The sequence below is a fragment of the Pleurodeles waltl genome, chromosome 4_1, assembly GCF_031143425.1.
Source record: "Pleurodeles waltl isolate 20211129_DDA chromosome 4_1, aPleWal1.hap1.20221129, whole genome shotgun sequence".
Taxonomy (NCBI): domain Eukaryota; kingdom Metazoa; phylum Chordata; class Amphibia; order Caudata; family Salamandridae; genus Pleurodeles; species Pleurodeles waltl.
This window is the reverse complement of record NC_090442.1, coordinates 477230866-477254274: the sequence shown is the minus strand read 5'-3', so window position 1 is coordinate 477254274 and position 23409 is coordinate 477230866. Positions and strand designations below refer to the sequence as shown.

The window sequence follows — 23409 nt, the reverse complement described above, 5'->3', positions numbered from 1 at the left end:
AAAATGCCTCTGCCAAGACTAGTGTAATTTTTTTATGTTAAAACCTCACTGACATGACTGATGTCTTAGTGAAGACAGGAGTCATGCCCCCCAGCCCAATGGCCATGCCCAGGGGACTTATGTCTTCTGGGCATGGCCATTGGACACAGCACCATGTAGGGGGACCAAAGTTAGGCCCTCCTATGGCACTTAAAAACAAATACTCAACTCTGCTTACATGGATGGGATCCCCGCATACTTAGGTCTCTTCCTGGTGTGGGTGGGGGTTTGTGAGGGTCTCCAACCATGGAAAAAGGCCCACAGGTCCCCTAACACCTACCCTGAACCAGGTGTTAAATAATGGCACTAAACAAGCTTAGCGCCATTGTTTAAGGCCCCACCTCCCTGTGCTAGATTTTAGCATGGGGGGAAAAATATGGCACAAGTGCCATACCGTCGTTTTCTGCATGGGAACGCCTACCTTGCATCTCATTGACGCAAGGTAGATTTCCACATCTAGAAAATGACGTAAACTCCATAACTTGTCTAGTGCCAAAGTATAAATATGGAGTTAGGTTTGTGCTGAATTAGCGTTAAGAACAATGATGATAATTCAGCACAAACTGAGTTTAAATATGGGCCTCAATTCCTCCAATTGGAAGGAATTGGCTGCAGTAAGAGCTTCCCTACTCTGGTTCTATCCTCGGATACAGGGGCATTCACTTTGTGTTCATACAGACAACTAGATTGTCAGAGCCGATATCAACAGGCAGAGGGGATGGTTTCATCCCTTTACCTGCTGGTCAGGAAGATTTGGGCAGTTTATCTTCCGGGGAAGGAAAATGGGATTGGCGATCAGTAGAACAGGTCCTTCCCATCGTCCATCTCCCTGTGTCTCTCTACTCTTGGCTTTCAAGACATCACTCAGCGGTTCAGCCTCCCATGGTTGAATCTGTTTGCCACGAAGGAGAACTTGCTTCTGCCTCAGTTTTGCTCTCTGACTTAAGTCAGGGAGGTGTGGGCAATAGATGCCTTCTCAGTCTGGCGTCCCGGTCTCTTGTATTGCTTCCTTCCTTTTCCATGGATTCTGAGAGTGCTTCAGAAGACCTGGGAGGATCATGCCTTGGGTCCTCTTAGTGGTCCCGAGGAGGCCTTGGTTTCCCATTTTTTGAGAGATAGCAGTGGCTCTTCCTTGGACCTTGTCCCTTCAGCCATCTCCCTTGTTCCCCGTGGCCCTTTCTCTGAGGTCTCTCTATTTGAATCCGGGGGATTTGGCTTGTGAAAGGTTAAGGTTGTTCACTCAGGGTTGTTCGTCAGCAGTGGCGGACTCCATTCAGCAGTCCTGTCATCCTTCTTCTGGGAAGGCTTACAATAGGCATTGGGGGAACTTTGAGAAATGGTGTCTCTCCCGGCAGTTGTTGACTCTCAGTTGTGACCCTGTCAAGGTCTTGGATTTTTTGAGGGATGGTTTTGTCCTTGGTTTGACTGTCTCCACCATTCGGTTCAGTCTGTGGCTATCCAGGCTGTTCAGGGTGAGGAGATATTAACTCTTGCTCTTTTGGTTTCCCGGCAGTTAAGGAGTTTGTTTCTACTGCGCCCAGTTGTTTGCTCTCTGATTCCTCCTTGGGATTTGCCATTAGTCATTCAATGTCTGACTAAGGTGCCCTTTAAGTGTCTGGAATCTGTGGACCTTAAGTATCTGCACAAATGGTTGTGTTTTAGTGGCTATTTGTTCTGGGCGCAGGATTGGTGAAATTGGTGGTTTGCTTTCTGTCTCCCCTTTCATTCGTTTTTTTCCAGATAAGGTGGTGTTAAGCCCCAGTTTGGTCTTTTTGTCTAAAGATCTTTCCTCTTTTCCCTGTTCTCAGGATATTGTACTTCCTGTGTTTTTCCCTGATCCATTCTCAGATGAAGAGGGTTGTTTTCACACGCTTGATGTTCACAGGGCGTTGTCAATTAATTTGAGTAGGACCTCCTCTTTTTGGAAATCTGACTCCCTGTTTGTTACCTTTGGGATGGGAAATAGGAGTTCTTGTCCTTGTACTTCCTCCCTTTCTCATTGGATTAAATCTACTATTTTGTGTGCCTATGATTTGTCTGAGTGTGGTGTCTCCAACCCAGGTGCAAGGTACCTACCAGGGGGGTGGCTGCCTCTTGGGCTTCCTTTAAAGGGGCTTCATTGAAAGACATTTGCTGTGCAGCTGCGTGGTCCTCTCCTCATACTTTTCTGTCCCATTATCGTGTTCAGTTAGGAGAGGGATTTTTTACTTCTTTTGCAGATCATATGTTGTTTGTAGTGTCGTAATGACTTTGTTTATTTATTATTACTGTCAATTTTCATTCTGTTTTTCTTATTAAACTCTTTCTGCATTTGTACTTCACAGTCTGATGTTTTGCTGTTTTTATGGACATATAATCAATCTGTTTGTCATAGGTATTTCTCACGCGTAAGGGCTGGTTCAGGGAAGAGAGACATGGAGGTAATGCTCCGGTTACTTACCAGTAATCTTCATTACTCCAAATCCAGGTCTTGCCTGTTACAATCCTGAGATTGCCCCCCTCCAATCTTTTGGGGGGTTGAACATATGTGGTTCTTTTTTTCTGTGGTTTGCTTGGTACTACATAATGTGTGGTATGTCTACTTCCCCTTTGTAGTGGCACCTGGGTAACGATGGTCATGTTGAGGGAAGTATTTTGAGTTGGCTAGGGAATAATGTCTGGGAGGAGGAGATGGGATCTCCCACGTGTAAGGATTGTATCAGGGAAGACTTGGACTGGGAGTGATGAAGAGTGCTGGTAAGTAACCAGAGCATTGATCAGGTGCACATTCCTATAACTTTTACACATGAAACTCCAGGCCACACTACTTAACCCCAGACTGAGATTCATGCTGCCTTTTAAGAGTAATACTTAAAGATATGCAGACCATCAGATAGCTGTCCGCCTGAAATGATTGCTCATTTTGTAGCTAATTTAGAGCTATCTCAAGTGACCCCAGAGATGAGGAAGCAATGGAAATCCCCAAAGATGAAATTAAAGAGGTGCTGCAGGACATGGCAGGACATGGGAAAAGAGAAAGTCCTCAGGCCCAATAGCCTCCTGAAAGAATATTTTTAGAGAGCTATTAGCTCAGACAAGCTTTGCATTTTTACTACTGAGGCCAAAGTGGGGCATCTTCCCCCATCAAAAAGGAATGTCCCATTAGTCTTAATACTTAAACAGGATATAGCTCACTAGATTTAACATTATATAGACCACAGCGATATATAAATTAGTGAGCAAGATTTTAGGTAAAATACTCGTGGATCTATTACCAGGCCTGACCCTTAAGGACCAGAATGGTTTCATACCCAGTAAAAACACCTCAATAATTATTAGAATGGACTTTGTATTGTGAGATTCAGCCTCCCTGTGATGGCCCCACTCTGCCTGCCTTCTCCTTGAGCTGAAAAAAGCATGCAATACCCTAAATTGGAGGTACATGTATAAGGCGTTGACTGGTTTAAACTAGTATAACAAAAGTTACACTCAGGATCAAGATATCAAGGGTACATGAGAGATTAAAAATCTTAATGACTTCTATTTACTGACCATACTCAAAGCTGTGGGAATTTGTTATTCAGCTCCTATCATTTTATCATCTCCTATCTCCAATGTTATTTCCTAGGGCCATGGAACCCATTGTGATCAGACTATGTGGGAGTGGAGCATTAGCTTCAGTGATAGCGTCCATGCTGTGTTTATGGTAATGATTTATTATTACATGTCAAGGATATCGATCATGAGTCCCAGGACTTACAGTTAATTGGTTCAAATTCTGTGTACTCCCCATGTCATCGAGCACACCACCAGTTAGAGAAGGTCAGAGGAGTAACTGAGTAGTAGAATGCCACTTATCTTCATTTCGGGATTACAATTTACCATTCTGATAAAGACTTATTGGATGGCAACCTAATCAGAATGGGTTCAGCTCTGGGATCTCTTGTAGCCTTTTGGAGGACGGTGGCGTTGATGGTTTTCAGTATGATGGCACTTCAGAAATGGTGATGCTACCTTTCCCATTGTATTATTTCACAAATCTGCCATGGCCACTCCCAAGGAAGCTTTTCAGTGATGTATATGACTATCTTGATGGCAAACTGCTTTGAAGCTCCAGGAGCCGGAGAATGTTGTTAGCTAAATTACGACTCCCAGTAAGCAGGGACGACTAGCCACTCCCATTTTTTATACTGGTCAGCTTCAAGGGATTTCCTGATGGTTTGCAGGTTGTCATTTAGCTGAAACTGAGGCAATGGCACCCTACTTTAAAAGGGAACTGCTCTATGGGCTTGTCACCCATACATATAACGTTTACCTTCCCCTACCTGTTTTGGGTAACTCTGATGTGTTATATGCACGCACTGAAAGTCACAAAGTTAAAGGCCTGTTCATACCTTTGATCCCTGTTTTGAGTATTTAAAAACCACAAGGGGTAGTTACAGAGAGACCTCTCACATTGAGAAGAGGCCTGACTTACAACATGGGGGGACCTCTTTCAGGATGGGATCCTTTTGGAATGCAATGCTTTAGCAACTCAATCTGGCCTGTGTAGAGGGCAGTTCCTAACGTGTAGATCCCTGGTCAATGCATAGGGAAAAAGTTAGGCACAATTAGGGAAGACCCATAAACATATTTGCTGATCTGAGCTGTGCATTGTTTGAGCACATGCAGCAGGTTAATAAATTGGTGATGTCCAAGGAACTAGCCTTTCCAGAAATAACTGATTGATAATATTAAAGCGTTCTACCTCTTTGAGAGTTGGAAAGCTTTATCAGTGTATGCGCACATGCACATTGGAGATCACAAATGGTCCACCTTCTATTCAGATTATTAATCACTGCTTTGAAATGAACAACAACTGTTCTGTCTCAATCCCTCCACATCAAAGAATATGTTCGAACAAAAACAAGTAGATTAGAACGACGTGCTAAAGCTCATGAGGTTTTATAGGTTCTGAATTTCTGGGGACAAATGGTCCCATCATCTAGCAGCAAAGAATTCAATCAGGAGATCCTGAGGCTCTCTCTGATCTTGGTTGCACTCAGAAACATATTACTGCATATGGTGTCACTTGCCTGGTAGTCATGTAAGGCTTTGCCCTTCTATAAAGAGTCATGTTGACCTTCCAGATAATTAACTGGGTACAAAGGTTTTGTTACTTTGGAGTACCTCCAGATGAAGCTGTTGAGAGTTGGAAATGCACTGCAGGAACAACATTCCACACATGAATCTCTAGGTAAGTTGCCAAATAATGCTCACTATTCAATGTATTTGATTCAACTGTTATGATCTCTGTAAGACAGTGAATTATATATTGGGGTGCCTGGTAGTCCACCACAAGTAATAAGATCACTAATCTATTAGGTCCAGACAAAGGTCTCAGTAATTGAAAACTAACCTGAAATAGTAGAATTATTATTTTAATCTGTAATTTGGTTTTCCTAATAGGACAACCTGAGTCTTCTGTGAATTAAAATTTTGGGGGCTTGTCAATGCCAATTTCTATATGTCCAACTTTTTGTGTTAAATCTTTTTAAAACAAACTTAGCATCACTACATCCAGGCATGCTGAAGTTGGGCTCAACATGCCTTTGGTTGTGCTTTTCAGGCCTATGTCACTTAGTACAGACTATTCAAAATATTGCCCTTACATCAATATATGTGAATATCCACCATCCTCAAATACGACCAATAGAAAGTAGGGATTAAAGGAGGAATATGTCCTATACCATGTGAGATATTGTGAGTGCATTTGTATTTCTGTTGAAAAGGGGTGACCCAATGTGGTGGGATATTGAGTAAGGGAGAGTGTGGCCATTGTGCGCTGAGTCCTATGCTAGAGAGTTTTGTGTGTGTCAGCGAACTTTTTAGAGGGCAGTTAATCTAAAAGAAGCAGTACCTGCAACCTGGGTTTGAACGTGGGGGTAAATCATGTCAAGAAAGATAGTGAATCAGTGGTTACAACTTGCCTACTCATTTATTTTCTGAGTGGGTTATTGTTAGAAATGGGGTCTGTCCAAGCAGGGACCCTCACTCTAGTCAGTAACGGAGCTGCACATCTAAGATAACCCCTGCTTACCCACTTGGTAGCTTGGCACAAGCAGTCAGGCTTATCTCAAAGGCAATGTGTAAAGTATTTGTACAATCACACACAGTAACACAGTGAAAACACCATAAAACAAATTAACACAGTTTAGAAAACTAGCCAATATTTATCTGAGTAAAATAAGACCAGAATGATAAGATACACAAGCAAAGTTATGAATTTTCAAAGATTAAACTTCAACATAGCGCGTAGAAACACAATGCTTCAATCTGGTGTTATCACTGCGTCGTGACAGTTGTTCCCAACAATGCAACACCAATGGTGCCGGTCACATAGTCACACAGACCCTCAGGTACAGTACCTTGTGAAAATGAGGAAAAAAGCCGGGGTACGGAGTAGGGGATTGAGGCGTCGCTGGATCCGGTGCGGCATCTGCTCCAGTGCTGCAAAGCAAAGGAGCGAGGTGTTGGGTTCTTGTTGCTGAGCTGTGGAGATGAGGCGGTGCCTGTCCCTTACTCTTTCAGTGGGGTCGATGACCGGCGGTTAAGGTGCAGTGCATCGACCTCACGGGGTCGCAGTCATGCCACGAGGACGCCAGCGCTGCAGCAGAGTTGGGTGTCATGGATGTCAGTGACACAGCACTTCGGGATTCACAGAGTCGTGGACTTCAGCGAGGCTGCATCGGGCCTGCGGGGTCGGTCAGGGTCGTTGCACTCCAGTGGTAAACACTGCTTCAGTTTCAGGTGGCGTCACGGGATCCGACAGCGGCGTCAGTTCAGGCCTCATCAGATGTCGGTGCACTTGGTTTTTCTTGTTTTTTTACCAAGGGCCAGGGACTGGATTAGGCACCACTTGGCAGGGTAGGAGTCTCAGCAAGAGAGTCCAGGTTCTGGCAGAGGAAGTCTTTGATGGCCCTGAGACTTCAGAACAGGGAACATGCTCAGTCCCAGCCCATGGAGAAGCTTCACAAGCAGGATCCTCAGCAAAGTCAAATTTTTGCCCCCTCTAAGGCAGAAGCAGCAACTGCAGGCCAACCCAGCAAAGCACACACAGCAAAGTACTCCTTATCCAGCTCTTCTCCTTGGCAGAGGTTCCTCTTGAATCCTTGAAGTGATCTAAAGTCTGGGGTTTTGGGTCCAATACTTGTAACCCTTTCTGCCTATGAAGTTCCCCAACTTCAAAGAAGAGTCTCTCTTGTTGACATGATCCTGCCTTGCCCAGGCCTGGCCCCAGACACACACCAGGGGGGTGGAGACTGCATTGTGTGACGACAGGCACAGCCCTTTCAGGTGTAGGTGTCAGCTCCTCCCTACCCACTCTAGGATATGCAGGCTACACGCCAGCTCCCTTTGTGTCACTGTCTAGAGGGAATTCTTAACAGCTCAACTGTCAGTCTGACCCAGACCTGGAATACACAAGAAGGCAGAGGCACAGAATGGCTAACCAAGAAAATGCTCACTTTCTAAAAGTGGCATTTTCTAACTGACATCTAACAAATAACTTTACCAAAATATGTATTTTAAATTGTGAGGTCTGAGACCCCAAACTCTATATCTCTATGAGCTCCAAATGGGAAACTGCACTTAAAAGATATTTAATGGCAGTCCCCATGTTAACCTATAAGAGGGATAGGCCTTGCAATAGTGAAAACTAAATGTGGCAGTATTTCAATGTCAGGACATGTAAAACACATCAGTACATGTCCTACCTTTAACAAACACTGCACCATGCCTATGCAGCTAGCTAGGGCCTACCTCAAGGGTGCTATACATGTACAAAAAGGGAAGGTTTGGGTCTGGCAAGTGGGTACACTTGCCAGGTCGAATTGGCAGTTTAAAACTGCATCTACAGACACTGCAGAGGCAGGTCTGAGACATGAGTACAGGGCTACTCATGTGAGTGGCATACTCAATCCTGCAGGCCCAGTAGTGGCATTTGACTTACAGGCCCTGGGCACCTCTAGTGCACTTTACTATGGACTTACTAGTAAATCAAATATGGCAATCATGGAACAGCCAATTACAAATACAGTTTACACAGAGAGCACTTGTAATGTAGCACTGGTGAGCAGTATTAAAGTGCCCAGAGTACCAAAAACCATAAACAACATAGTGCAGCACGCAGTCAAAACACAGGAAGCAAAGGACAAAAAGTCAGAGGAGACTATGCCAAGGATGCAAGGTCTAACAGTTATGCTATGCGTTATTTGTTCCAGAGAAACGTACTGCATAGTTCAGTAAACCAAAGGGGGATTCGAGGTCAAGCCCTTTTTTCCATTTTAGGGCAATGAGCTGCTTTGCCACTCCTGTCATGTGTTTAGTTAGGGCCCAGCCAGCTCATGTTACACCCTGCACATGTTCTGATCTCAACTCCACTATAAGGCTTCTCTAAACCACAATAATGGAATGCCCTAATGTGACTTTGATGTGCTCCAAATATTTTTCCAGAATATATGTGTCACCTGACAATACTACCATATATGGATGTACATGCCCACCAGCACCTCCAAAAAACAGCTGAGGTAGAGGGAAACATACGCCTCTAGCCGCACAAGTGCGGGGTACCATTGGTACATCTGCTTCTATGCAGATTCTTTCTGGAGGATGCTGCAATGTACATTACGGATCTCTTTTCAAAGACTCTCCATTGCTTATGAGATATAGCTGTCTAAGTGTCACACTCCTATCAGAGCTGAAAAGTAAATTTGTGAGTTGGTTTGCTAATTTTCAGATATAAGGCCTTCAGAGCACATAAAATTATGGACAAGCTTTTATAAAGGGGTGAGGGGTCTAACAGTGGATGCACTGTGTAGATAGAGTACAGAGTGCTGCATCAGGCAATATTAGAGGCGTAGTTACTTGGAAATCTTGCTTGGATTGTTCAAAGGATTTTTTCACACCTCCTTGGAATATATCAGTTAAGACTCTGCTGTCCATTTGTGGAAATATGAAGGTGTAAAGTCAAGGTTTAAAGAGATTGGAGTGTTAGGTGAGAGGAATGCTGTAAGTTCCGTCTTGACTGCCAGTTGGTCCAAAATATCATGGACCATTGTCACTGGGGTGTCCAAGTCCCAGAGTGGTCTACAAGATACAGCTCTGTCCATGTGGAACCTTTCTTTTCACTTTCCCTCCCATATTCAGAGATACAGAATAGGTGTTCCGCCTGGTAGTACCCCAATAGATTATGCCCAGACCCACCTCCTCCCCCAACTCCCGTTCGCTCAAGAGTGAGTTTGAAATGCCGGGCTTTTTCCTCCCCAGATAAATGCAATACTTTTTCTGTATGGAGCAAATATCCTTGATGGGGACAGGTCTTGGAGCATTTTAAAAGAGATACAGTAGCCTTGGAAGTCCGTTCATTTGAACTATGTTTATACTTCCCAGGCAAGAGATATATAGGGGCTGCCAGTGGTTGATGTTTTCTAGGATTTCCCTACAAAGCTCAGGCCAGTTGGCTTTGGTCAAGTCATCTAGATGCTGTGTCATGGTAAGGCATAGGTATCTAATGGACTGTGGCTCGTGGGTGGGATTGTGAGGTTCAGTGTGTGTGATTTTTGTTTAACTTTCAAGTCTGAGGCAAATGTAATCAACTGAGGCGCACCAGCACTTCAGGGAGGGACTCAAATGGATTGTTCATCTTGAGGAGTAGGTTCTCAGCAAAGAAACAGTACTTGTGTGATTACCCCCAAATAGAGATATCTGACAACTTGAGATTGAACAGCTAAGGCAAAAAGGAGTGGGGATAGCAGGCAACCCTGCTTGTTTCCAGAGAACACAGGAAAATGTGGAAGTGCTGCCCTTTAATCCTAACTGAGTGTGTGTTGGCTTTAAATCCTGCTAAGATCCCGCTCTTCATCACTAGCCCTAATTTGATTTTGTATAGCACCTCCTCAGTAAAGCACAACAAACCCAAGCAAATGCTTTTTCAGCATCACATGAAAAGATGAGAGAAGGGATATTCCATCTGCAGCCTTTTTTAAACCAGTTAGCTAGTTTTTATAAATTCTCTGTCTCCTGTCTGTTGTGGATGAACAAAATTAGTCTATCAACCTAGGCAGGAGAGTAATCCAGTACATTGTTAAGATTTTCATGTATAACTTTACATCTGCATTAAGGGCAATGGCCTATATGACTCACAGTGTGCAGGCTTGGGTATTACCATAAGTTCAGCTCTGCTCGTGGTTCAGGTTAAGACTGTAAAAGTTATGGATGAATTAAATAAGATAAGCTAATGCCCCCAGGAGAAAGGGAAGCATTTTACAATTCCATGACTTTCATTGTGTTCCTTAATTCTAAGACATCTATGGGGGCCTTGAGAGTGTTGTCCTTTAAGGTATATCATCTGTACTGAGAGCTTTCTATCAAGTAGCATTGTCTTCTTGGCATGCTGGATCTCAATGGTGCTATTTGTATCACAAAGCATCCCAAATCATGTGTGTTGATAAATCGGGGAGAGTGTAGAGGGCAAAATATTCAATAAAATATCTATTTACCGGGTCCATTTTCATCCACTGCCTGCAGTCTACCACCAATGACTGATACCACTTCCGGACCCTCCCTCCACCCATGTGAAATACCGAAGTGAGTATGGTCAGATAGAGATATCTCTGATATCAGTGTAAACTTCAGGGAGTGTATTATGGAGTGAGTAATGAATATATAATCAGTGTGAAAATATGCACCATGCATGTTGGAGTAGAAGGAATAGCCTTCATGTTGAGGTTTGGGTATCCCCACGCATCTACAAATCCTTATTCCGTAATCTACTCTTTAAGATGTGCTGACGTTGCTCCCAAGCTCAAATACATATTCTTGCTTCTATTCCTATTGGGATCCCCGGCTAGGTTAAAGTCACCTCCCACTATTATCTCCCTTCTGATATCATGTAGTTTTTTAGTATCTTGCACAGAAATGTGTCTTGCGCACTATTTGGGGCATAAAAGTTTAGGAGTGTAAAAAGAGACCTTTGCTTTTGAAATTGAACTTTACCATAGGACCCCTCATCTCTAATAATGCTAATGTTGCCTATTCTTATTTGTGCGTTGTATAATATTGCCACCTGAGCAGTTTTACCCTCTCATAATTGGAGTGTGTATCTCGCGTGGTGCATCCAAAACTGATCCCTTTGTAATAGGGGAGTCTCTTGTAAAAATGCCAGGGTGATTGTTTAAGAGACAGTTCTATTTCTGTTGCCTTATTTGGAAAATGTAGTCCCTTCACATTAAAGGAGCTAAGGTTAAGTGGGTGTATAGTCCCAATAATTGGGTAATTTTGATCCCTGAAAGGAGTCACTATACAAATAGGAAATCATCAGTCTGAAATGTGTACTTGTATCCACCCTCCCTTTCTTCAACAAGAAAACAAGGTGAAAAGCGCCAGCCTAGGTATCCCTAAGTGTTGTATTCAGGTACACTCATAGCTCCTAATGAGGAATTAATTAGTGGGTAGGGACATCATGACGAAGTGGACAAATGGGAAGTGGGATTTCAAGAAAGAGAGGCATTGCACAGTAGAAATGTACTTACTCCCACCTTAACTCTTTCCTGTATCCCTGTTGATCCCATTTCAGGAATAAAGTCAAGTTGTCATGGTCCAATTTTTGGTTCCCCAACCATGACTGGAGGGCTTGAGGCCTGATCAGGAGAGCTGCACCCAGTCTCTTCAGGTGTGAAATGACATTGGCTTTAGCCTCTTTGGTTGATCTGCTTACTCCTTGGGAGTTTGGATGGATTAGCTCGGTCTGCCATTCAGGGCAAAGCTCTTGCCGCATTTTTCTGAGTGGTACCCAGATCGTCAGACTCGGTGGGGAGGTCAAGAAGTGGTTTTGCTTCTGAAAGTGAGTGAAGGATTCATTGTTTCCCTTTCCACCGAACAATGGGTGTGAAAGGATGTCTCTATTGGTATGCCATGTGATGTTTATGTAGGAAGTCACTAATGGAGTGGAAGTCTCTGTGTTTCCTTAAGGTGATCATAGACAGGTCCTCGTACAGCTGGAATGGACACATGTTGAGGTTAAGTTCTCCCTTCTTCCTAGGGATTTTGATGACGGCTTCTTTTTTATCAAAATAGAGGATTCTCATTATGATATCTGGTTTGCTATCAGGTTGGGATGTGCCCGCAGACAACCCATGCAAGTGGTCAAACCTGATTTATAGGGCCTCATCGACACCTTGGATGCACATTGGATTTGTCATTGACCTATCATTAGGTCAGGCTGCACTCTAAATTCATTGAACTTGTGGCATTTATCATGCTGGAAAAGGTGTCAGGTTTAAGGTAATCACATTTCACCTCAGGTCAATCCCGTCTGTATTTCAAAGAAGTAAGCACCAGCTTACTAAATGTGTACAGGCATACTGTTTTCCCGAAACAAAACATATTGGTGACATGTAGGAGTACTAGAAGAATATGATTGAAGATGATTGGTCATCTTAGAGATTATAAAAGAGAAATGTATGACGGTAAAATTAGATACATTTTGGTTCAGAGAGGGAGGTGTAGACTAGCTAGCTTGGGAATAGAATTGGTAATTCATGTGATAAAACTATGGAAAGTGTTATAAGCACTATTGGAAACTCATGAAGACTGAAAGACAAATATAAATACATCTGAGACAATTGGTTAGAAGGGACAAAATCAGATCGGGCAAAAGAGTGTAAGAATTCCAGGGGCTGAAAATGATTTGGAGGGAGTTCCTAGTTTAGAGGTTTTATTTAGAAAAGGAATGCCAGCTAATTCAGAATAGGAGCAGTTTAGACACAGGACAGTGAGGAGAGAGCCCTCACCATTGCTTTTGCATAAAGATTACTAAGAGGGCCTGAAATGATGTACATTTATACAGAAAGAGACATTCATTGGCTGACTGGTGGATGATGTTCCATCATAGAAGCAGATCGCAAACCTCTGAAAAATATATTCAATTCAAAATATTTGGATACAGTGTGCAAATAAGGTGGATCGCACAAATTCAGGTCATACTTTAGCGATAAATTGTATCCCAAGGATTAGTAATTTGGTTGCTTATTGTTTATCAAGCTACCTCAAGAAGAAGCTTAAGTAGAGAACAGAGAGGAGAAGACTGTGTTTTACACAAAGCAAAAGAAGGGGCTGCTCTTCTGGAACAGAAATGAGCTGAGTGTTTTAAACAAGACGAAAACTGGTTAGAAAGTAGTATGATTTTCAGAGGGACATTGCTATTTACTCAGAGTATGAGGGACATAACTATCGAAGAGGGACATGTAGAGTATATGGGGATAACTATGATTACAGAACACAGCAACCCCAATGATATACAGAGTATGAGGGAAGGAGCGAGGTTTTGAAGGGCAACCAGCCAAGCCTTCCCTACCTCAAACTTAAACACCAAAGAACGAACGTGCCCTTATTCGAACAGCCCTAACTGAGGGTTGTGTCACCATACCTCTATAACTATGATTAAGCACAGAATTCAAGAGGACACGTATTTGGTCACTGGCAGTTTAAACTTAAAGGCTGAAAGGATGGTCAGATGTTGTCATGATGTTTGGAGACTGAGGGCCTGATTTTGATACTGGCTGACAGGTTACTCTGTCACAACAATGACAGCTAAACCGTCTGCCGAAATCTAAATCCCATTAAATCAAGTGGGATTTAGATTTCGGCAAACTGGATATCCGTCACCGTTGTGAAAGAGTAACCCATCCAGCAATATCTAAATCGGGCCCTGAATAGTGTATGGAGGACTGGAATACCCACAATTAGTTAGCAGAAATTGTCCTGTGAACATTGGGAAATGTTGGGGCCTACTTTCAGAATAAATGGTGTGAAGGCATCCAATACAGTTGTTTTGGAATTGTGGGACTATTGTCCAGAATTTAGGCTGATGCTGGAGCTAACTAAGAGTATTGTGGTGGAGTTTGAGATGTTTTCTCAAGAGAAAGGTTCCCAAGGATTCTACTGAGAGACAATAATGTACAATTTGTATTCAAATGGACAGTAGATTTGCTGGCATGGAATTGTCTAGAACAAGGCACTTTACTACCCCAAGATCAATGGTCTCATCGAGAGCCTAAAAGGCTAAGTCAAAAATTTAAATATTGGTTGTGCCAAAAATTACGTTATTAATTTGCAAGGGAATTAACATTACCAGGTTATTAAATCCACCTAGGCATTGTTCCATGAGGATCTGTGCTCAACTCCTAGTAGCAATGGCACAAGTAGTAGACAATCCCCAGGGAAGATAGTATTCGCCAAGTTTAAACAGTACAAACAATTTTAAAGTAAAGAAATCAACACTATAAAATTCTTAAACAAATTGAGAAACGTGGAAAAAATGTATTGCCAAAACTACACTAAGATCATTACAATAGGTTAAAGGGAACCAGAGATATGTATTTTTAATATGGTAAAGCAAAATTGCATAGAAAATGTAAAGAACCGCTGAGAAACAACAGTTCATGGTTGACCAGGACACCAAGTAGGTCGTTGAGGTGAAAGATTCAGGCCTATTAGGGAAAGTTACTTCTGGTCAATCCTGCAATCTCTAGATCATCAGGGGAGGCTTTTGGGAACCAGGTCTCCCTCTGGTTAGCTGGACCCCCTTGGAGCCATCAGTCCCTGAAGTAGGTATACAGAAGACCAACAACTTGACCACTGGGGATTGATGGACTTGGCTCTCCCTGCAGGGTTACCCACTAAACATGTTGCCTTCACTCCTCCTGTTTTGCTCAATTCGTATTTGTTGCACTTACGATTCTGTGCACTTTACCACTGGTCAACCGTTCTAAAGTGATTGTGCTCTCATTTAAACTTGGTACAATTGGCTCACACCAATTGGCACATTTATTACGACTGTAAGATCTACATAAAAAGGTGCTATAGGTACCTGGGCCTGTAAATGAAATGCTGCTAGTGAGCCAACAGCACTGATTGTGCCACCGATGTAAGCAGCCTTTTAAAACAGGTCCCAGGTCAGCCATTGCAGCCTGTGTGTGCAGTTTTGAACTGCATTTCGACCTGGCAAAGTAAACTTTTTGCACGGCCCAAACCTTCCTTTTTAATACATCAAGGTTAGCCCTTTACCAGTCCACAGGGTAAAATGCAGTGTATTTAGAATGCTGGACATTTTGTTGGTGTAAGCTCCTACGTCAAAGTTTTAGACATGGGCTATCTTGGCACTTTTAGCACCACTTCCAAAGGTCTAGGATTGGAGGGGCAACATTTGGAGGGTTAGGAATCACTCAGGCAGGGTCCAGGTGTGGGTTCAAGATGGTTGGAGCATTTTCTGTCCCTGAGGCTTTGATTAGGAGGCTAACTAGCCCTTAAAGTCACTTCCGGAAGTCCTGGGATCAGGGAAAATAGCAGGGCTCAAGCAGAATGGCATAACTCCAGATATCAGAGCAGGTTTAAGGCAGCAAAGCAGTCCTTCAAGTGGTTTCAAAGCAGTCCTTCTGAAGTACACTGCAGGCCACAGAAACAAGCTGCCTTGTGGTAGTCCTTTCACAGGTCCAGGAGTGAACTTAAGAGTAGGTCTACTAGGGTCCTATTTTCATGTCAGCGTTGAAGCGGAAGAAACTTCTAGTATTTTTTCCACCACAGAAGTGTCTGGATTTTCCTACCGCCCGCAGGAGTGAGCAATGAATTATCCTCCGCTGGCAGAGTTGGTGGAACTTTGGCTACTCCACATTATGCTAGTAACATGGAGTTCTGGCTAAATTCCACTAACTGCTGGGTGGCAGAGTTTTTTCTCACATGTGACTCACTGCTGAGTTGCCAAGCATGAGCTTGAGTTAATATTGTCATTCATTAGCATGACTTTTAGGCACTAGAAGGACACATGGCGAGATTTTTCCAACTATCGTGGTCTCAACCGTTTGTGGTGAGACAGCTGCTGCTCAAGATGCAGTAAAATCAACTCAAACAGCAGTGCCCTCTGGCCCACCACGTGGTGCTGTTTGTGCTGATGTTTCAGCACATAACGAGCTCATAGCACTAAAAATCCATGCAAGCAACCAGACATGTTGATTTCCGCCTGTTCATGGCAATCCACAGAATCTTGCAGAGTTTTCATGCACTTCCCCAGAATTCCACAGAGTGAAACTCAGTGAGTTCTCCTCAACCATTCCTCCCTGCCCTGGTCCCAGCCCCTCTGGGGGCACAACAGGGTAGTGTGAAGTTCTTTGTGTGTGAGCTGAGGAAGGGGCTTTGAAGTGCAAATAGGACTAAGCACAACTCCCCTCCCCCCCAAACTGCCAATACCCAGTCCCTCTATTGTGTGGCTGTCTGGTAGGAATACAAAAATGTCAACTCCCATATACACCTAGTCATGTGACCAGGGAAACAGGCGGCAAGTACCAAATGGTTAGGACAAGAAAATGCCAACTTTTTACAAGTGTAATTTTCAGAATTGTGACTTAAAGTGTGACTTTACCACTAAAGAGGATTTTAAATTACAATTTGTAAACAACAAACATGACATTTGTACCTGCTCCCCAAAAAATGTTATCACTTATTCAATGGGTAACCAAATGTTATCCAATGGCTGAGGTAGGTCTTTCAGTAGAAAAAAAACAAACTTAATAGTTTTTTCCCACGAGGACATGTAAAACCTAAAGTATATGCCCAACTTTTTAAATACAATGCAAAGTGCCCTATGGCCTGTGTAGGGCCTACCTTAGGGGTGACATATGCATTAAAAAAAATTGTTTTAGGCCTAGGAAAAAGGGTTACTTTGCGGAGTTGAATTGGCAGTTTAAAACTGCTCACAGGCTGAAATGCAACCTTTTAGGGGGCTACGTAAGTGGTTGGCGCAATCAGTGCAACAGGCCCACTAGTAGCATTTAATTTACCAGCCCAGGGTATATGGTATACCACTTTACTAGGGACTTTTAAGTAAGTTAAATATACAAATCAGGTGTAATCCAATTTTACCTTGTTTTAGGGAGTGAGCACAAGCACTTTAGCTCTAGTTAGCAGTTGTAAAGTGGACAGAGTTCTAAGACCACCAAAAACAAATTCAGTAAAACAGGAATGGAGAAGGCTAAAGGTTTAGGGGTGACCCTCCAGAGAGGACCAAGTCTAACATATTACTTTCAAAATTGCATCACAACTGGTGATTCTTTTTATTTTTTTTTACTGAAAGGGCTAATCTGGCATTTGTACAAACGCCTGTAGTCCTTGAAGATAACCTTAACTAGACCCAAAGCAAGGCCTTTGCTGAGCAAGAGAAAGAACAAATAGCAGAACATCAAATAACTTGGACTGAAGGAGGTCAATCTGGCATATGCAGCACCATACCACAAATTTGTGCAAATGACAGCCATATACAGTTTTTTGGAGGGACGCTTAGCTACCAAGGTAACATCAACCACCTCTGGAGGAAGGTCAAAGGTGTTCAGTGTCGCCGCTCAATATCCACGCATGAAGGTGGAGATTGCAAAGGGCCAGGTGCAGAACCCTACACTGTTGTCACAACAGTAGGGTCCCAAAGTAGCAGTCTATTTGGAGGGCATATGCTCAAGCCAAGGGAGTTCTAGATACCAGGCTCTTCATGCCCATTCTGGTGCCACTAGGATGACTTGGGCCTGGCCTGCCTAATCTTCTGAAGAACCTGGGGCACGAATGATATCTGGAAAGGTATACAGGAGTCCTGGGGTCCACTCAAGGCAGAACGCATCAGTCCCAGCAGCTTCAAAGTCAACCTCACTGAAATCCAGGACAGAGGCTGAAAGATCAGAATCACAGCCAGAATGTCCTGAACTCTCTTTCTCAAGGAAATGGCATGAAACCAAATAGTGTGCACAATGGCTCAGATGAAGGGGAGTATCTCAAAGGGACTCAAGTGTGACTTTGGCAAATTGACAGTAAGCCCTAAAGATAACATGAGGTTCACTGTAGTCTGGCAGTGGCTGACAACTTCAGGTGGAAGCACAACTTCAACAGCCCAAGGGGCGCTGGTGAGACCAAACAGGAGCACAACAAACTGGAAATGATCCTGTCCCACTATGTCACATAGGAAGTGCTGATGGGCCGGCTGTACGAGAACATAGAAATAGGTATCCGGCATGTCCATCCCCACCATCCTGTTGCCAGGGTCGATGGCAGAGAAGACCTGGGCGAGGGTGAGCATTCAGAAGTTCTCCTTCCAGAGAAAGTCATTGGTGGGGTGCAGATCTAATATAGGCCCAGAAGCCTCCATCCTTCTTGGGCACCAGAAAGTAGTGGGAATAACAACCATATCCTACTTCTGGCATCAGAATTATTTTGATAGCCCCTTTGGCCAAAATGGCTGGCACTTCATGCTGCAAAATGGAGAGATGGTCCTCTGTCAGATGTTAGGGTTGCAGTGGAAGGTGTGGTGGAAAAGGAATGGGAGAGAATATCCCTGTGAACAATCTGCAGGATCCACCTGTCCGACTTGGTCTCCTGCAACCTGGGAAGAAGTATCGATTTTGCCTCCCACCAGGTGGCCATGAGTCCTCAAGGGCAGACTAAAGAAGTTTGACAGGTGAGGCTGCAGGCAGGGTTGAGGACTAGTCGGCTCGCTGAACATGGCTGTGTTGGTGGTGCGCACCTAGGCCACAATCTTGAAGTCGCTGGGTCCCCTGAGGGTGTTGGACAGACTGGTGGTAAGGAGTATCTGTGCCAAAACCGCAAAATTGGTGCAGGGGCCCGAAGGGGTGGAGAGGCCCAAAAAGAGAGCTGTAACCCTGCTTTCTTTAAACCTCTGGGGATAGAGACAGCCTTGCTCCTGAACAGGTGTGTCCCATCAAAGGGCAAGTCCGTTAATAAGGACTGGACGTCACTAGAGAACCTAGTAGAGCACAGTCAGGCATTGCATCGAGCGGCAGCATTGGTCAGAATAACTCACCTGATGGAGTCAGTGGTGCCCAAGCCACAACATATTGTGAACTCAACTGCAAAATGAAAATTTTTAAATGCCTGAGCCAAGATAGGAAGAAGGTTGACAAAAACACTCTCTTACCAAACATTTCCACAGGTTTAGATTCTCAGGCAGGAGGAGTGGAGAGAAATGTGTTTGAATTAGACCGTCCTGTGGAGACCTGACTAAAAAAGGCTGTCAGGTGAAGGATGCTGTGAGATGAGGGTCGCGAGGAGCAGTATGGTGGCACCTGGAAACTTGGGGGGAGGAGGGGCAGAGAAAAGTTTGGCCCAGGCCCCTAATACAATGTCTATCAAAGCCTGGTTAAATGGGAGGAGAGGATCAGCAAAGGGCTGTCTTAGTTGTAGGACCTCAGTCAGAACATGTGTTTTGACCTCTGTGGTGGGGATGTGAAGGTAAAGAACTTCTGCTGCACTACTTATAACCATAGCACAGGAGGCGGATTCCTCTGGTAGGTCCAGGAGGAGAAAAAAAAGGTTGTCTTAGGTGAGGTGTTGATAACACCAGCCTCCTGCAAGTCATCATACCAGTTGTCATTGTTATAGGGCAGAGGGGATTCATCACTCTAGTCATAGTCATAGGAATCTGCTCCAAAAAGGAAGCACAAGGCAAGCTTCCTTGTTTGAGGAGTAGAGATATTCAATAAAGGAAGCAACGCCTCAGTCAGATTTGGGCGTGACATCAGTCAAAGCACGACTTGCTCAGATTCGATGTCTGAGTGAACGAAAGGTTCTTCCTCTTTCAGTGTAGTTGTGTTGAGCATAGAGGAACCCAAGGCTGGCATAGGTGTCTCAGGCCAGAAACAGAGTTTGAAATGGAGCATGGAGGTGAAAGAGGCTTGGAGGGTCCGACTCGCACTGAAGGTGAACCCACCAGTGGCCTTCCAGAACGAGGGCCACATAGCTTCTTGGGGCCCAAAGGCAAACCAGAGGAAGTGGGAAAGGGTTGGAAGAGCCAGAGCATGGCCTGGTGGAACTCTTCGATCTAATGTGGTGTGACATTTTGATCAAAAACTCGGGTTGTGCCGGCTCAAGTTGGTGGATCAGCTCCTAAGTCGGCCAACTTTGCCACCTCTGCCTGCTCAGGTGAATGTGCATGGCATGAGGGAGTGGAATCCAGCTTCAACTTCTTGTGTTTATTGTTAGATTTACCTGAATAATTGGAGTAATACCCTCATTCATAAATAAGAGGGAGAGCATTTGAACCAGGATGCAACCCTGGCACACTCACTCCTCCCATAACTAGGATACCTCCATTGGTCTCCGCTCCCAGTCCCCACAGAACTCCTGCAAATTGTTCAGTGTGCAATTGCTGGATCAGTGATAGTAAGCCACCAGGAACCCGTGCGCTACCAAGAACCTTCCAAAGTTTAGCCCTGAGGACGATATCAAGCGCAGCTCCTAGATCTACTAATGCAATGAACAACCACCCCTGGTCAATATCAACAGTTTTCCATTTTTGGGTCAGAAACCAAAGGACCTGGTCAATTGTGCTGATATTGGGTTTGAAACCGTGTTTGAAAGTGTGATAATGCGTCATTAGACCTTATCCATTACCATAATTTAGGCAAGAGCTGTTTGCCATATGTCTTCTGAATATAGTCAATAAGGCTAACGGGGTGATAATTCCCCTGGTTTTGCCTGCACCCCTTTTTTTATTATTTCGGCCACCTTCCACAAGTTGGGTACATGGGTGCCTGTTGCTATTGCATTGAGCAAGCAGCTAATGTAAGGGTCCCAAATCATGGGTTGGTAACAGAATATATCAAGAGGAATTTGATCAAGTCCCGGTGCTTTCCTCGGTTTCTACGCATAAATTGTTGGTTGCTGCTGCCATGGCGGGGCATTGAGGGACTTTTATTATTACTAGATATTTGATGGAAAAAACTAAATCAAAAAATGATATGGATATGGACATACCTCTCTACATTTTGTTATCCTTACAAGAGGAAAGTGAAAATAAATAAATATATTTAAAAACCATAAATAAATAAAATATTACATACATATATGTATAACTTTATCATTATATCCATATATAAAAAATAGACCAATGCATCAATAACATATAGGATGATGAGTGTATGAAAATGAGTTTACTTTCCTACAATAACAACATATCTGTCACAATGTGATTGTAGCAATTGTATCTATAAGTGCATCAATATTGGGGGAGAAATATGAACACAAGAACACATAATAAATAATATTTTAAAAAACCTTAACAGAAAAAATGGGAAGCCTGAGTTTGTAAATTGATCCATGCACGCGCATATGTGACTCTATCCAGTACAATTGTATATATCCATTCCATATGCATATCATATTAAAATGTCTATGTATGTATACCTCTTATGTGTGGTCATGTATCCCTCTGCATAGAATTAAAAAATAACTAATCTCATCAAACCTCATCAAATCACAACTCTATGACTCATCATATCTCTTACCCCTACTCATTAGCTCATCCAAACATCATTTACTACTATGAACTCCCAAACATCCCTTTTCGTCTATCCATCCAACATCCTATTTACTAACAGGCTCTTTCACTCATCTTAAACCTCTTTTACTACTATGAACTTCCAAATAATCCTTTCTAAATTCTTCCGTCATGTATCCATCCTTTATCCTATTCATCAAACTAACAGGGTCATATGTCCACCGCTCCCACCACTTCCAATAACAAGTTATATTTTCTCCTACTAATCCACCTTTAGGATCCGGGGGCACGTGCTACTCACTGAAAAAAGCTTCAACGCCTTGCCAGGGTAGTAAGCGCTATATAAATACAATTACAATTAAAATCATAAGACTTACTTGACTCACTTTCTTCAAACAAAACAGCTGCATACTTGTACTCTTTAAACAAGAAAAAGTCTCAGATGCTTATTAGAAAGACTCTCAGTTGTTTATTGTTTAAGTAAATCAAGAAACCCCATTTGCTTCAGATAATAAGTAAATGGTCTGCATGCTTTACTTACATGGACATTTTTCTCTGGAGATTAAAGTAATGCCAACTGAAGATTTCGTTATTATGGCTCGGACATCCTTGTAGCTAGAAACATGCCACAAACATACCAGATAGTGTAAAATGCTGCATAGTTCACTGGACAGAAAATCGATTAAATGTATTTAATTAGATAAAGTGAAGTTGGAATAGGGATGACTTTTGATGCCTCTTTAAATCCTTTGCATTCTCTTTTGACGCTGAATTATCGGAATTCGGTGATAAGATTCACACCGCTTCAGGTGCAGATATACTTCACCTGGAATTTACAACATCGTGAGTGCAGTCATTTTTGAGTGCTCTCTTGCTGCACCGTTAAGAGTTTCACCAGGATTATTAGGGAATTACCACGAAAAACGGTGTTTCTCCACCAGTTTCTGCATGTTTTTCACTCATTCAATGTTCTGGCAGGCTTTTACCGGCAATAAATGTCTGCAAATAAACCAGATGTTGCAGTATTACCTCTTATCTTCCAATCCCTATTGAGGTAGAAACTATTGTCTCTGCCCAAATTGGGATTGCCAAAATACAGACAATGAGGACCTAAAATGGATACACACAACTAAGCAGCAAACCCGTTTGTACGAATAATTTTACGACACAATGTTTACCTTTTATTTCATGCTGGCTTGTCTCTCTTCTCCTCTCCAGCTCCTTTCTGTCATAATTCAGCCGCTTCAGGCACATGATTCCATACTGCAAACTTGTTCTGTTTTGGGGGAATATAGGTATATATTCATACAATACAATGCTGAAATGTTATTTATATTCTTGGAAAAAAAAGAAAAAACATTCGCTAAATTCTAAAAACTCCAGGCTAAACGTCTAATCAGCAATGCTACCAGACTGTGAAAGTATCTAATTCTCGATAAATCTCACTCCCACCTTTACATTCTTGGGGACGGTGATCTGTCAACCACAGGGTCCTATTGCCCAGTTCATGCTTTCTCTGATTCTTTGGCTAGTCTGGCTCTTAGTAAAACCAATTTCACCCTATTGAGAGATTTGAAAATCCATTTTGATGATCCCAATAACAGTGGGGCCATCAATCTACTACCCTTTCTAGTGAGCATACAGCTTACGCATCGGGTGGACTGCCCTACGAACAAGAAAAGACACCTCTTCAATCCTGTTTTTTTAGCAATATCCCAAACATGTCCGTCCTAAAACCCCTTCCAGTTATCTGGTCAGACCACTATTTGATAAGGATCATTTTGACAGGTCAAGCTAATGGCAGCCCACCTGCACAGACAATGAAGACAGACCATAGCTGGGCTAAACTAGACCCCATCAAATGGGACTCTATACTAGCAATACCAGGTCTGAACTAGGAGATAATATCTCCAACGCAACACAGAAATTTACAAAATGGATCACAACTTCCCTGGATCAGACCACTCCACTCAGAAATGTGCTAACCGGGAAGGAAGGGCTTCTTGGTTTAACCCTCTATTGGG

General features: G+C 43.2%; 1 protein-coding gene across 6 annotated transcripts in view; it reads right to left on the bottom strand.

Annotated features, from left to right (window-relative positions):
* PPFIA2 (PTPRF interacting protein alpha 2) overlaps nucleotides 1–23409 on the bottom strand; it is a 1804029-nt gene that overhangs the window by 112497 nt on the left and 1668123 nt on the right. For all 6 annotated transcript variants that reach the window (XM_069228760.1, XM_069228762.1, XM_069228763.1 and 3 more), the window contains one exon: nucleotides 22564–22661. In XM_069228760.1, coding sequence (XP_069084861.1) covers nucleotides 22564–22661 — 98 coding nt within the window. The remainder of the gene's footprint in view (nucleotides 1–22563; nucleotides 22662–23409) is intronic.